We start from the raw sequence: 13,967 nt of genomic DNA, 5'->3' as shown, positions 1-13,967 counted from the left end.
CTGTGTGCTAGACATACTGCTGATAAACATGTTCAATGCATCGTCACATCCAGGCCACCCAACCAGTCTGTGAAATAAATTATATTTTCCTGGTTTTACAAATGGGGAGACGCCTAAGGTCACATAGCCAGCGAGCGATGGAGCAGATATCCAAACGCAAGCAGCCTGGTTCCCAGAGCGTGTGCTCGGGCCTGCTGTGCACGGTGATCTTCTGGGAGAGAGAGATCAGGGACTCACGGCCATCACCAGGCCCCTTCCCTTTGTCCTATTACCACTCCCAGCAGTGCTCTCCTGCAGTGTTAGAAGGCTGCCTCTTCCTAGGCCCATTTCTGCAGCCACAATTAATCCATTCTGCTGAGACGTTACAGAGAAAGACACCCAGACAACCCCCCTTGGCTATGCACTGATGCTGGGACACCTGGCAAGCTGCCTAGTTTTCTCCAGGAATGGAAACTTTTGTTTTAAGGTGTTTTTTTTTTTTTTTTTTTTAATGTAGACCATTCTTAAAGTGTTGATTGAATTTAATATGACATTGCTTCTGTTTTCTGTTTCGGTGTTTGGCTGCAAGGCATATGGAATCTTAGCTCCCCCACAAGGGATTGAACCTGCATTGGAAGGCTAAGTCTTAACCACTAGACAGCCAGGGAAGTCCCAGAAACTTGTGCTATGAAATTTCCATTTCTTCTTTTCAAGTCGGCTACTAACACAACTTAATATAACATTTTTTATTTAAGTCTTGTATAGTTAGAAGTCTCAAAGGTTATACACCAAGATGTTAACAGCAGCTAATAAATGTACAGGTAATTTTAATTTTCCTGTTCATAGATTTTTGTGTTTTTCAACTTATATAAATTACATAGTCAGAAAAAATATATTTTATAGAAATACAATTGAAGACTAGATGGTTGTTTCCCAAGAGTCAGGAGGATGGGTTGTACAGCCAAGAGAGCAAGATTGCCGTCTGTGAACCCCAGGCAGCATCCCCAGTGGTCCAGGCAGCCCCCAGTCCCTTCCCAGTTCGGAGACGCTGTCGTCTGTGCTGAGTAGTGTCTTTCACATTATCTTAGCCACGGGCTCTTTTTTTCAAACAAAAATGTAGAGAAACACAATCTATTTAGCAAATATGTATTATGGATTCTTCTTTAAGGGTTAAACCGTGCTGATAGAAATGGAGGTAGAATCCTAGATCCTCACCCGTTAACCCACCATCCCATCTAAAAGCAACTCCCAAGGTGTGTCTGGAAGCCCTCTGGCTCTGGAAAATGCACTTCTCCACTGAACCTGTTGGTCTACCTCATTCTGGAAACTTGAACTCCTTTAGCTTTCCAGAGGTTGCTCAGAGATGGAGCTCTGTCTGTTTACTATATATTAAGCAAGATCGTGATTTTCTTCATGCGCTCTAAGTTTTTCTGCTGATCTCCTTCTTTACATCCAAAATCAATACACAAGACTAATCCATCTTATAATTGAGTATTCCTGTCTGACCGGAATGATTTATCATCTCAGAGGTGGCTTTCAGCTCGGAAGGGAAAGAGAAAGATGTGTTTGTTTACACTTCTCTCTGAACTCCCTCGTTTCCACCCAGAGGTTAACAAATCCAATGCCCTTTTCTCATCCATCAAGCTGATGGATGGAATAGTTGGCACTTCTGCATCGTGGTCTGAGGCCTTCTGCTCTCCTGACTTCTGTGTTGCCCTGTTGAACTGATTTCCTTCCGCATGTTATTCTCCTCTTCTCTGCCTCGCTTGCTGGCAGTTTTCCTTTGGCGCTCGTTTCTGCCTGCGGGCTTCTGCTCTCTAGCTCATCCATTTCCGGGGTTCGGTGATCACTGCATTCTGGATAGTGCTTGAGTCAGCATATGCCTTCAGTCTCTCTTACAGGGTCCAGTGTCTTTGCTCCGTGTGTAGTCAATATCTCTCCCTTGAGTTCACGTTCGTTTTTCAAAGTCAACATGTCTAACTCTAAGATCATAGTATCACCATTGTTTCCTGCTCTAAAATCTCTGTTCTGCCAATGTCAATATTTTCTTTATCACCAAAGTTGAAACCTTGGAATTTTATCTTTTATACTCTACAGTCACCAGAAATCTCTTTATTTTACCTTCAAAACCTCTTAGATGTGTCTTTGCTCATCACTCCATGTCATAGAATTTAAGAACACAATGCTTTCTTATCACTTAGTTGTTAATAAATAAATATTTTCTGAATCTGGGCTTCCCTAGTGTCTCAGTTGGTAAAGAATTGACATGCAAAGCAGGAGACCCAGGTTTGATCCCTGGGTCAGGAAGATCTCATGGAGAAGGAAATGGCCACCCGGTGCTCTTGCCTGGAGAATTCCGTGGACAGAGGAGCCAGCAGGCTACGGTCCATGGGGTCGCAAAGAGTCAGGCCTGTGAGACTCACTTTCACTTTTACTTTTCAAATCTGGATCTAGTCCAACTATGTCAGAAAAATTCTGACAGTCATTAACATTCTAAGAAATCTCTGCTTCTTGTCTTTTGTTTCAACAGTGTGTTTAATACACTGTCAATTTAATAATGAAGACACCAATTTAATAATTCAATACTTCTATGTCTATAGATACAAAAATCCTCAACAAAATATTAGCAAGTAGAATTCAGCAACATATAAAGAGGATTACACAACATGACCAAGTGGGTTCATCCCAGGAATGTAATGATAGTTGAATAGCTAAAATCGATTAATGTAATATCAATAGACTAGAGGACAAAAAAAATTTAATAATATCAGATGCAGAAAAGAACTTTTGGAAAATGTCATACTTTTTCTGGATAGAAACACTCAAACTGTGAATAAAAGGGGACCTTACTCAATTTGATAGAGCATCTACCAAAAAAAAAAAAAATAGCTAGCATACTACTGAATGGTGAAAGATTGAATATTTTACCCTAAGATCAGGAATAAGACAAGGATGTTGGCTTTCACCATTTGTTTCGGCATTAAATTGAGATTCTAACAGGGCAATTGGGTAAGAAAAAGAAATAAGATATTCAGATTGACCCGGGAGAAGTAACACTATGCATATCTGTAAAAGACATGAGATTGTGTTTAAAAAATCCCAAGACTTTAGAAAAGTCTGCTAGAACTAATAAACAGGTTCTACAAGGTTGCTGGATCATCGAAAAAGCAAGAGTTCCAGAAAAGTATCTATTTCTGCTTTATTGACTATGCCAAATCCTTTGACTGTGTGGATCACAATAAACTGTGGAAAATTCCAAAAGAGATGGGAATACCAGACCTGCCTCTTGAGAAATCTGTGTTCAGGTCAGGAAGCAACAGTTAGAACTAGATATGGAACAACAGACTGGTTCCAAATAGGAAAAGGAGAACATCAAGGCTGTATATTGTCACCCTGTTTATTTAACTTATATGCAGAGTACATCATGAGAAATGCTGGGCTGGAAGAAGCAGAAGCTGGGATCAAGATTGCCGGGAGAAATATGAATAACCTCAGATATGCAGATGACACCACCCTTATGGCAGAAAGTGAAAAAGAACTAAAGAGCCTCTTGATGAAAGTGAAAGAGGAGAATGAAAAAGTTGGCTTAAAGCTCAACATTCAGAAAACTAAGATCATGACATCTGGTCCCATCACTTCATGGGAAATAGATGGGAAAACAGTGAAAACAGTGGCTGACTTTATTTTGGGGGGCTCCAAAATCACTGCAGATGGTGACTGCAGCTATGAAATTAAAAGATGCTTACTCTTTGAAAGAAAAGTTATGACCAACCTAGATAGCATATTCAAAAGCAGAGATATTGCTTTGCCAACAAAGGTCCGTCTGCTCAAGGCTATGGTTTTTCCAGTAGTCATGTATGGATGTGAGAGTTGGACTGTGAAGAAAGCTGAGCGCCCAAGAATTGATGCTTTTGAACTGTGGTGTTGGAGAAGACTCTTCAGAGTCCCTTGGACCACAAGGAGTTCCAACCAGTCCATTCTAAAGGTGTTCATTGGAAGGACTGATACTGAAGCTGAAACTCCAATACTTTGGCCACCTCATGCAGAGAGTTGACTCTGGAAAAGACCCTGATGCTGGGAGGGATTGAGGGCAGGAGGAGAAGGGGACGACAGAGGATGAGATGGCTGGATGGCGTCACCGACTCGATGGACACGAGTTTGGGTGAACTCCGGGAGTTGGTGATGGACAGGGAGGCTTGGCGTGCTGCGATTCATGGGGTCGCAAGGAGTCAGATACGACTGAGCAACTGAACTGAACTGAGCTGCACAAGGTTGCACAGTAGAAGAGCAATGTACACCAATCAGCTGTATCTCTATACAGTAGCAATGAACAAATCAAACATGAAATTAAGTAAATATTTATAATAGCATTGAAAAGAATGAAATACTTAGGAGTGAATTTAGGAAAAGAAATACAAAAGCTATATTCTGAAAACTGTAAAGCACTTAAAGAATACCTAAATAAATGAAAAGATATCCCATGTTCATGGATTAGAACACAGTATATTAAGATGGCAATAATCCCCAAATTGATTTATGAGTTTAATATAGTTCCTAACAAAATCCCAGCTGACCCTTGGCAGATTATTGATTAAACTGATCCTCAAATTCATAAAAAAAAAATTCAAGAAACTGAGAATAACCAAATCAATCTTGGAGAAAAAACAAAAACATTGAACTACTCATACCTTCTGATTTCAAAACTTACTGCAAATAATTACAATAATCAAGATACCGACTTAAGAATGTAGACATATAAATAAGTGGAATAGAATTGAGAGTCTGGAAATAAACTCTTACATTTACAGTCGACTGATTTTCAACAAGAATGTCAAAAGCATTAATTAAGGAAGTAATAGTCTCTTGAACAAGTGGTGCTGACAAAACGGATATCCACATGCAAAAGAATGAAATTGAACCCCTACCTCTCACCATGTATAAATATAATTCAAAGTGAATCAAAGATCTGAACAGAAGTACCAAACTATAAACTCTTAAAAGAGAATATAGATGTAAATCTTCATGACCTTGGATGAAGCAGTGATTTCCTAGATATGACACCAAAGCATAAGCAGTACAGTAGAAATTAGATAAATTGGGATTCGTTAAAATTTAAACCTTTTGTGCCTCAAAAAACACCGTCAAGAAAATGAAAAAGACAGTCCATAGAATGGGAGAAAATATTTGGACCTGATGAGGGACTTGTATCTGGAATATATAAAGAATTCTTACAACTAAGTAATGAAAGGATCTGAATATACTTTTCCCCCAAAAAGAGGATATACAAGGGGCCAACAAACAAATGAAAAGATGCTCAACTTTATTAGTCATCTACTGCTACTGCTGCTAAGTCGCTTCAGTCGTGTCCGACTCTGTGTGACCCCATAGACGGCAGTCAACCAGGCTCCCCCGTCCCTGGGATTCTCCAGGCAAGAACACTGGAGTGGGTTGCCATTTCCTTCTCCAATGCATGAAGGTGAAAAGTGAAAGTGAAGTCACTCAGTTGTGTCCAACTCTTAGCCACCCCATGGACTTCAGCCTACCAGGCTCCTCTGTCCATGGGATTTTCCAGGCAAGAGTACTGGAGTGGGGTGCCATTGCCTTCAAACCATAATGAGATAGAACATTATACCCAATAGGCTGTACCAAAGACAGGCAGTAATAAGTGTTGACAAATATATGGACAAATTGAAACCCTCATACACTGCCAGAGGGACATAACATGGTGGATATGTTTTTAAACAACCTCAAATCCTGTAGTATTGTAGTATTTATGCTTGAAAAAAATGTGGGTATAAGTGGACCCATGCATTTCAAGCCCATATTGTGAAGGGTCAACGCTAATAGCAAAAATAAATAAATAAGTAAAATAACCTAAATTCTTATTAAAGGGGAATGTATAAATAAAAGGTGCTGTTTTATGTAGTGAAATAGGAAATAATTAAAAGGAATAAACATGCATATACATATATACATAATGTCTGAGCTCTAAAAAACAGTAGTGGATAAAAACGTCAGGTTGCAAAATAGATATAGCATAACACATACATGTACATTTCTAAAGTATAGAACTACCATGCATTATTCCTTGACACATGGATCTGTTACTGTATCTTTAAATGGCTAAAAGATGCATTGAAGTCGTGATAGCAGCAGCCATTGGGGTCATGGGTGAAGAGACTGGGATTGAAGATGGAGAAAAGGGGTCTGACACTTCATCTTCATTGTCCTACTTCTCTAATTGAAAGAAAAAAGCAGATATGACAAAATGTTAATATTTATTCATTCTGAGTGACAGCTCACAGGGTGTTCATTATATTATTCTTTGTCCTTTGCTTTTTGTTTAATTTCTCCCAACGAATAAAACTTCAGGATATAACAGCATCTTTCGTCATTTAGTCTTAGACTTATTTATTGTTTAGGTATTTTATGTTCCTGTTTGTTTTAGAAGTAAATGTATGTAAGTATAGCTGAGATAGCTACATTTCCTTCCTTTGTTTATGTCCACAAAGCGTATTCCTTTTATTTAACATTCTTTGCTATCAAAATATGGTTTTTATATACAAACTTGTGAGCAGTAGATTATGAGGGCTCACAGTTCAACCACAGTCTGTATATTAAGAATGTACTTCCTATGGTGTGTGTGTGTGTGTGTGCGTGTTCAGTCGTGTCCAACTCATTGCGACCCCTGGACCATAGCCCGCCAGGCTTCTGTGTCCATGGAATTTACAGTCAAGTAGACCTCCTCACACACCTCGATCGCTAGAAGCATCCATTTGTATTGGAGCCAGCATAGCCTCGAGCAAACAGAGAAGCAAGAGGTCCAAACGAGTTCCTCTTTGGTGCTGATGATCTGTTGGCGCTGACTGTTAAGACTGAAGGTCCGAGACCACCGACGTTTCTCAGCTCAGTCTGCAGCACGCCTCTCCAGTGTCATTGCCACAGTTCTGACAGAAGGATGGGACTCTCTGCCTTTTCCACCAGTGACAGTGCTTCCCGCTTTAAACCGCGTACAGCACAGAAGTCCCGCGCAGGCAGGGTAGGGGGCACGCTCACAGTCCTTTATCACTCAGAGGTGATGCTGCGCAGATGGTGGCGAGGGCGCCTTTACAGACACATCACCCACTGCAACTCTTAGGCATCGGATGGGGAGTCTGGCAAACTTTGGAGGTGCACCCCAGGTAATTGCTGTGACCATATTTGAAAAGTAACAGATAAATGTGGATTTAAAGCAGACTAATAATTACACAGTTAAGTGCTAAGGTGAGATGTGTAAACATGCACAGGTAAGAGAGAGGGGAACCACCATACCTTACCTTTGGGGATTCACCAGGGTCTTCAACTGGAGTAGAACTCAGGTCTCTCCCACCGCACCTTATTTGCTCCTCCCCACAAGCAGGAGCAGGAGGAAGTTAAGGCCGTGCTAATAACTGACCCTTGTGTATTGACATCTATCTCGGGGACAGGCTGGCTCCAAAATTAGACAGACAAAAGGGTCCAAATTGAGCAAAGGAGGAACTAGGCATGCTCAATTTGGACCCTTTCATCTGTCTAATTTTGGAGCCAGCCTGTCCCCGAGATAGATGTCAATACACAAGGGTCAGTTATTAGCACGGCCTCCCTGCCACAGATTTGAAGCCACGTTCTTTTCAACCAGCTTTATCAGTAACAAAGGCCATACGTTTAGCTCCATCCGTCTGGCCTCCTACCCGTCAGTTGGTTCCAAACTCGAGAGGGAAAGAGCAAGCAGGTACTATCAAGTGTCCCCCTCCCCCACCACAGCCTGATGATCAATTAATATAAAACTCCAAGAGTATAAATTAACGTAACCCACGATATCAATGGACTTCCCTGGTGGCTCAGATGGTAAAGCGTCTGTCTACAATGCAGGAGACCCAGGTTCGATCCCTGGTTCGGGAAGATCCCCTGGGGAAGGAAATGGCAATCCACTCTAGTACTATTGCCTGGAAAATCCCATGGACAGAGGAGCCTGGTAGGCTACAGTCCATGGGGTCACAGAGAGTCGGACACGACTGAGCAACTTCACAGACACGATATCAATGGGTGCAGTATAGGTGGCTCGGTGATAGAGAACCCACCTGATAATGCAGGAGACACGGGTTCCATCCCTGGGTCGGGAGGATCCCCTGGAGGAGGGCATGGCCACCCCCTCCAGTATTCTTGCCTGGAGAATCCCATGGACAAGGAGCCTGGTGGGCTACAGTCCATGGGGTCACAAGGAGTCTGACATGTCTGAGCACACATGACCACATGACATCAACCAATAATACATATATACCAGAATATATACCATATATATATATATATATATATATATATATACCAGAATGATCTTATCTGAATAGTTAACTGAGCATTGCTCACTTACTTTTAGATTTCATAAGTGGGGTTAAAAAAATAAATGTACGATTTATCATGGCATGCTTGAACAACTTGAGACAGACTCCATTAAGAAGTGCATTTTATAATGTGTTATATTATCTGCATAGGTATACAAGTGTACACAGATTTATCTAACTCAATCATGCAATGGCAAAAACTAAAGGTACCAAAAAAAGACAACCCTGCATGCTGTCACAGTACACAGGTCTGCAAGTGGCCGTCTGTACATTGGCAGAACACAGTGGTTTTAAGGTTGAATTAGTGTTCTAATCTCTTTGGGATTCCCTTTATACTTGTGGTGGTTTATGACTGATGTTCCATGTAACTTGAGCTCTCTGTTTATATTTAATAGAAGATTCATTCCTGTGGCAGGATACACATTTACGCTCCAGTGTTGAATAAAAGCTACTGTTCTGCAGGAGGGATATAAAATGTTGATTTATAATGACACATTCCAATAACAGTGATCTAATTCTTCCAAACCCTCTCCCCAGGTCCTGGGAACAGCATGGCTCTGGCCAAGGATGATTCTTCCCTTCTGGAATATTCAGCCTTCAACACATCTATCCATGCTGCCATTAGACACCAGAACTGGAAACTGCTCACTGGATACCCAGGTAGAAGGCTTAGCATCTCCCACCAGAACAGCTGGGAGATTTCCCAAAGAATAGCTGCCTTTCGCAGAACACCATCTCTGCACTGTGGAATGAGAGGGAGGGGTGTAATCTCGTCCTACATTTTTAAAAATTAGGAACTAACTGTTGAGGTGGTGGTGGGGCAGGGGGAGGCTTCCCAGGTGGCGCTAGTGGTAAAGAACCCGCCTGCCAATGCGGAAGATGTAAGAGGCATGGGTTCAGTCCCTGGGGTGGGAAGATCCCCTGGAGGAGGGCATGGCAACCCACTCCAGTATTCTTGCCTGGAGAATCCCACGGACAGAGGAGCCTGGTGGGCTACATGGGATCACAAAGTCAGACATGACTGACGCAACCTAGCACGAATGCATGTAGAGGTGGGGGGAGGGGGAGGGAAAGAAACACAGCTCTAGGACTTCGTGGAAAATAAGGATTTCAGATACACACGGCCGGCAAGCACGATACATCTAGCTGGCAAAGACAGTCTCTGAAAGGGACATCTTCAACCAAGGGTATAGTAGGGAAAAGGGGTTGCTTCCACTGAGCACATTCTTTAGAGGTGACATCTTTTAAATATTTTTATGGTATGTGGTTTGATGGTTAAGACTGTGATGCAATTAAGCAGTGTTTATAATGAGGCCCTTTTTGATGTTTGCAGCAAGACAGTCCTTCATTGTTTGTGACTGTCCCATATGTTGTAAGACATTTTTAGCATCCCTGGCCCATGACTACTAAATGACAGTTGTACCCACCCCAAGCACTGCCCCCCAAGTTCACTGTGACAACGAAAAATAACCCTGCTACACACACACAGATACACGCACACGCATGCACACACACACAGATATACACACACATATGCACACACATACACATTTGCACATGTGCACACACACACATGCACACACACACATGCTCTTTCCTGGAAGCCCCAGCCTCACTGTGAAGCAGTGGGACATGTTTAGTTAAAGCCCCAGAAGTCAGAGTCTGAGACAAATCTAGACATAACATCAAGGGCCACGTTTTTTTTAATGTGTCCAAACCCACAGCCCAGCTCAGCCTTATCTTCTTCCTTGAAGATAGATCCTACCTACAATGCTTCTCCTCCAATAAACTGTTGTATCTCTTTGCCAGGCTGCGGTCACTGGTTTCCCCCACCATCTCAGCATAATGTTTCTCTGATACCCTCATCGGACCCACCAGCCAAGACCCTCTGGCTCTTTGACATTGACCAGGACCCCGAGGAAAGGCATGACCTGTCAAGAGAATATCCCCACATCGTCAAGAAGCTCCTTTCCCGTCTGCAGTTCTACCAGAAACACTCCGTGCCTGTGTACTTCCCGGCACAAGACCCCCGCTGTGATCCCAAGGCCACTGGGGCCTGGGGCCCTTGGATGTAGGATTTCCAGCAGCCTGGAGGGCAGCCTGAAAGCTTCTACATTTGCAAGCTGGACTCCAGGCCTTTCCTCGTACGATTCTTGTCTCCTTTGTTCTCCCAGCCTGGGTTCCCCCGGCCCTGCTCTTGCTCCTAAACCACCCTGAGTTGTCTAATTTCAACCCTTAGTGAAATTAAGGTGCTTGAACACTGATGCTGTTGGCTGGCGTATGTGTCCAGAGGAGAGGGTGACTGGGTTCACCCTCCCTTTCCTGAGCTGCGGGATTGCTGGGAATTTGATTTAAAAGAGGAAGTTACTGAGTCTTGGAGGCTGGAGCAGCTGGTTCTTTTTGCCTCACAAGTCAGATGTTAGATTTCGCTTTGCAATAGCTGGGTTTTATTGGAGTGACTCACGTTTCTTGTAACAAATGAAAGGGTTAGACAGTCGTTAATGGTTCTGCTGGCCACGGGTTCTCCCTGCCTGTGAGAGATCCTGTTCAGGCATCCCCTGTGAATAACCCGCCTTGGTTCACCCCTTGCTCAGGCATCTCATCACTCACCTCATCACTCACCCTGTCATGGAGCATAAGGCTCGTTTCATTATTAACATGAGTTTGGCAATACGCCTATTCCTTAGTTTTGGGCTTTACGATTAAGAAATGTGTTTTTATCCCCCAGTTTTTCCCAACTGTTGCTCATCTCGTCTGGACTGCCACCACCCCCACGCCCTTTGTGGTTCTTTTTCTGCCCTTTCTTCTGATTCAGGCATCCTGCGCCTGGGAAGGCTGCTTTGCTTCTCCACTACGAGCACCACTGGTCTCTGATACACTGCTGAAGCCTGCCTCCCTTCTGCCCCTGACCCTGAAGCTAGAGCGCTACCTAGAGAGACGGCGAGTCTAGCTGTCTGGGCACGATCATGGCAGTACTCGGGTCTCCGTCATGTGCTTGGAGATTTCTTTTCTAGTTGCATGGAGTTTATTCTAATGATTGTGGCTTAGTGTCAAAATACATTTAGTTGCACTGCTCTTGCCTAGAAGTGAGGAGAAACCTTGAGAAAGGATAATATTGTCCTGAGATGATGGAAGTAGTAGGCAGTTTGAAAAAGGAAATAGCCAGCCTGTGGGATACTAGACCTCGATAACACAGAAGAAGGCATACCCATGTTTCTCTATTTTTGTATCGAGGTTGGGGGAAGAGGATACACAGTTTGATCTTCCAGCTCTTTCTCAGCCCCACCAACGTCCTACTAACATGAACCAATCCAGATGAGCTTCAAAGAGTGTCAAACTCAAGAAAATGTGGCCAAAATCTACATACCCATTTTTTTTGCATTAACTCGACTGTTTCAATCAATGCTTATCTCCAATGCCTGGATCAATGCCTGCTGTGTGGAAGGCACTCAGTACACCTTTCTAAAAAATAAGTGAGTGAATGAATAAATGAGAAAATCTCACATCAGGGAAGATGCTAGTTTAATGAGCTGAGTCCTGGGCTGAATATAAATATCTTCCAACCATCACTTTTCTGTTCTCAGGCTGCCCTCCTGGGGCAGGAGCACAGTGCACATATCTGGGCAGTCTAGGACACCATAGTGAAGTTGTGATGTCTTCCAGAGGGAGAAGGGCAAGAAACATGCCTGCTGCAGGGACTCTTCTGCCAATAATCCTCTGTTCTCGTCTGCAGAGGACACTGGAAGCTAAAACCACCAAATAATACAATATAGGTCATGGCACAGCCGTCCTTCAGTTCAGCAGCAGTATCCTCTGGTGACAACTAGTTTGTGTTAAAATACAATGAATGGAAAGAAACGGTGCTAGAACTAATGACACCTGTTACCAGCCTGTACCCCACGCCTGGGCTGGCATGCAGCTGGCCAGAATGCTTCTAACTCACTCCCAAGCCTGTGGCAGATATTATGCATAACTGAGCCCAGTGTTCCTTCTGGACCCTTATAACCCCGGGGTGGAGGTACTGTTGATGCTCTAAGATTGGAGCCCATCACTACGTGATCGCTGTTCTCTCCTCTTGCTGTCCTCCCAACAGCTGCCAATCCTAGGTCCTTGATTGCTGCGTACCGTGTGGACGTTCTGCACTCAATGGACTCAAAAGGAATTTTAAAGTCTGATTTTTGGGTAAAACTTTTACTTGAGATCTTGTTATCCACATAGAACGTCATTGGGTTTTCTTATTCTGTACAGGAATGTAAACAGATTCATAGGTTGTCACTCGAAGTATTAATGGTATTTCTTTCTGATTTGGTTTACCTATGGTTTTGTTTATTCAATTTTCTTTTTACTACCTGATTACTCCAGATGTAGGGGACAAAAAATTAAATTTATCTTTGGAAATGTGTCAGCTGTGAGTATAGGTTTCCATTTGGGAGATGAAAAGGTTCTGGAACCGGATAGTAGTGATGGTTGTACAACATCATGAATGCACTTAATGCCTCTGAATTGTACTTTAAATGGTTCGAATGATAAATTTTAAGTTGTATAGTTTTTAACCACAATTCCAAAACTGTGTTGGCCTGTTTTGTATCATGTGAATTTTAACTGAAAAAAGCTATTAAATAAATATAACAAAAAATATCAGAGCTGAAAAAAAATGTGTCCATCATTGCCTCCAAAGACACACAATATCCTATTTTATCCTACAAAATTGGAGGAAGGTCAAGAGAGGGTAGGAGTAAATATAAAGTGATAATAACGGAATGTATTAGTTTTCTATTGCTATATAATAAATTACTCCCAAATTTAACAGCTTAAAACAATGAAGATTTGTTATATTAAATATTGTATGAGAGTCAGAAGTTTAGGAGTGGTTTACCTGGGTGGTTCTGGCTCAGGGTCTCTTATGGAATCATATTGAAGCAATTGTCTGGGGCGACATTCCTCTGAGTGGATCACAACAATCTGTGGAAAATTCTTGAAGAGGGGAATAACAGACCACCTTACCTGCCTCCTGAGAAACCTGTATGCAGGTCAAGAAGCAACAGTTAGAACCGGATATAGAACAACAGACTAGTTCAAAATTGGGAGAGGAGTACGTCAAGACTACATTGTCCCCCTGCTTATTTAACTTCTACTCAGAGCACATCATGCAAAATGCCAGGCTGGATGAATCACAAGCTGGAGCCAAGATTTCCAGGAGGAATATCTACAACTTCAGATATGCAGATGACACCACCCTAATGGCAGAAAGCAAAGAGGAACTAAAGAGCCTATTGATGAGGGTGAAAGAGGAGAGTGAAAAAGCTGGCTTAAAACTCAGCATTCAGCAAACTAAGATCATAGCATCCAATCCCATCACTTCATGGCAAATAGATGGGGGAAAAGTGAAAAAAATGACAGACTTTATTCTCCTGGGCTCCAAAATCACTGCAGATGGCAGCCATGAAATTAAAAGATGCTTGCTCCTTGGAAGAAAAGCTGTGACCAACATAGACAGCATATTAAAAAGCAGAGACATCACTTTGCTGACAAAGGTCTATATAGTCAGAGCTATGTTTCTTCCAGTAGTCATGTATGGATGTGAGAGTTGGGTCATATAGAAGGCTGAGTGCTGATAAATTGATGCTT

The 13,967-nt window shown here is 42.5% G+C and overlaps 1 protein-coding gene and 1 non-coding gene across 2 annotated transcripts in view; both read left to right on the top strand.

Moving 5' to 3' along the window:
* ARSB (arylsulfatase B) overlaps nt 1-12,908 on the top strand; it is a 167,023-nt gene extending 154,115 nt beyond the window's left edge. The window contains exons 7-8 of the mRNA XM_052646514.1: nt 8,877-8,999; nt 10,149-12,908. Of these exons, the coding sequence (XP_052502474.1) occupies nt 8,877-8,999; nt 10,149-10,414 (389 nt within the window). The 3' untranslated portion in view covers nt 10,415-12,908. The remainder of the gene's footprint in view (nt 1-8,876; nt 9,000-10,148) is intronic.
* On the top strand, nt 7,828-7,899 carry TRNAC-ACA (transfer RNA cysteine (anticodon ACA)). The gene has a single exon. It is a non-coding gene; the product is annotated as a tRNA-Cys (tRNA).
* Nucleotides 12,909-13,967: the final 1,059 nt, after the last annotated feature.

This window comes from Budorcas taxicolor, chromosome 10 (assembly GCF_023091745.1).
Source record: "Budorcas taxicolor isolate Tak-1 chromosome 10, Takin1.1, whole genome shotgun sequence".
NCBI classification, from domain to species: domain Eukaryota; kingdom Metazoa; phylum Chordata; class Mammalia; order Artiodactyla; family Bovidae; genus Budorcas; species Budorcas taxicolor.
The sequence above is the reverse complement of the archived record's forward strand: the minus strand, read 5'-3'. Positions and strand labels throughout refer to the sequence as shown.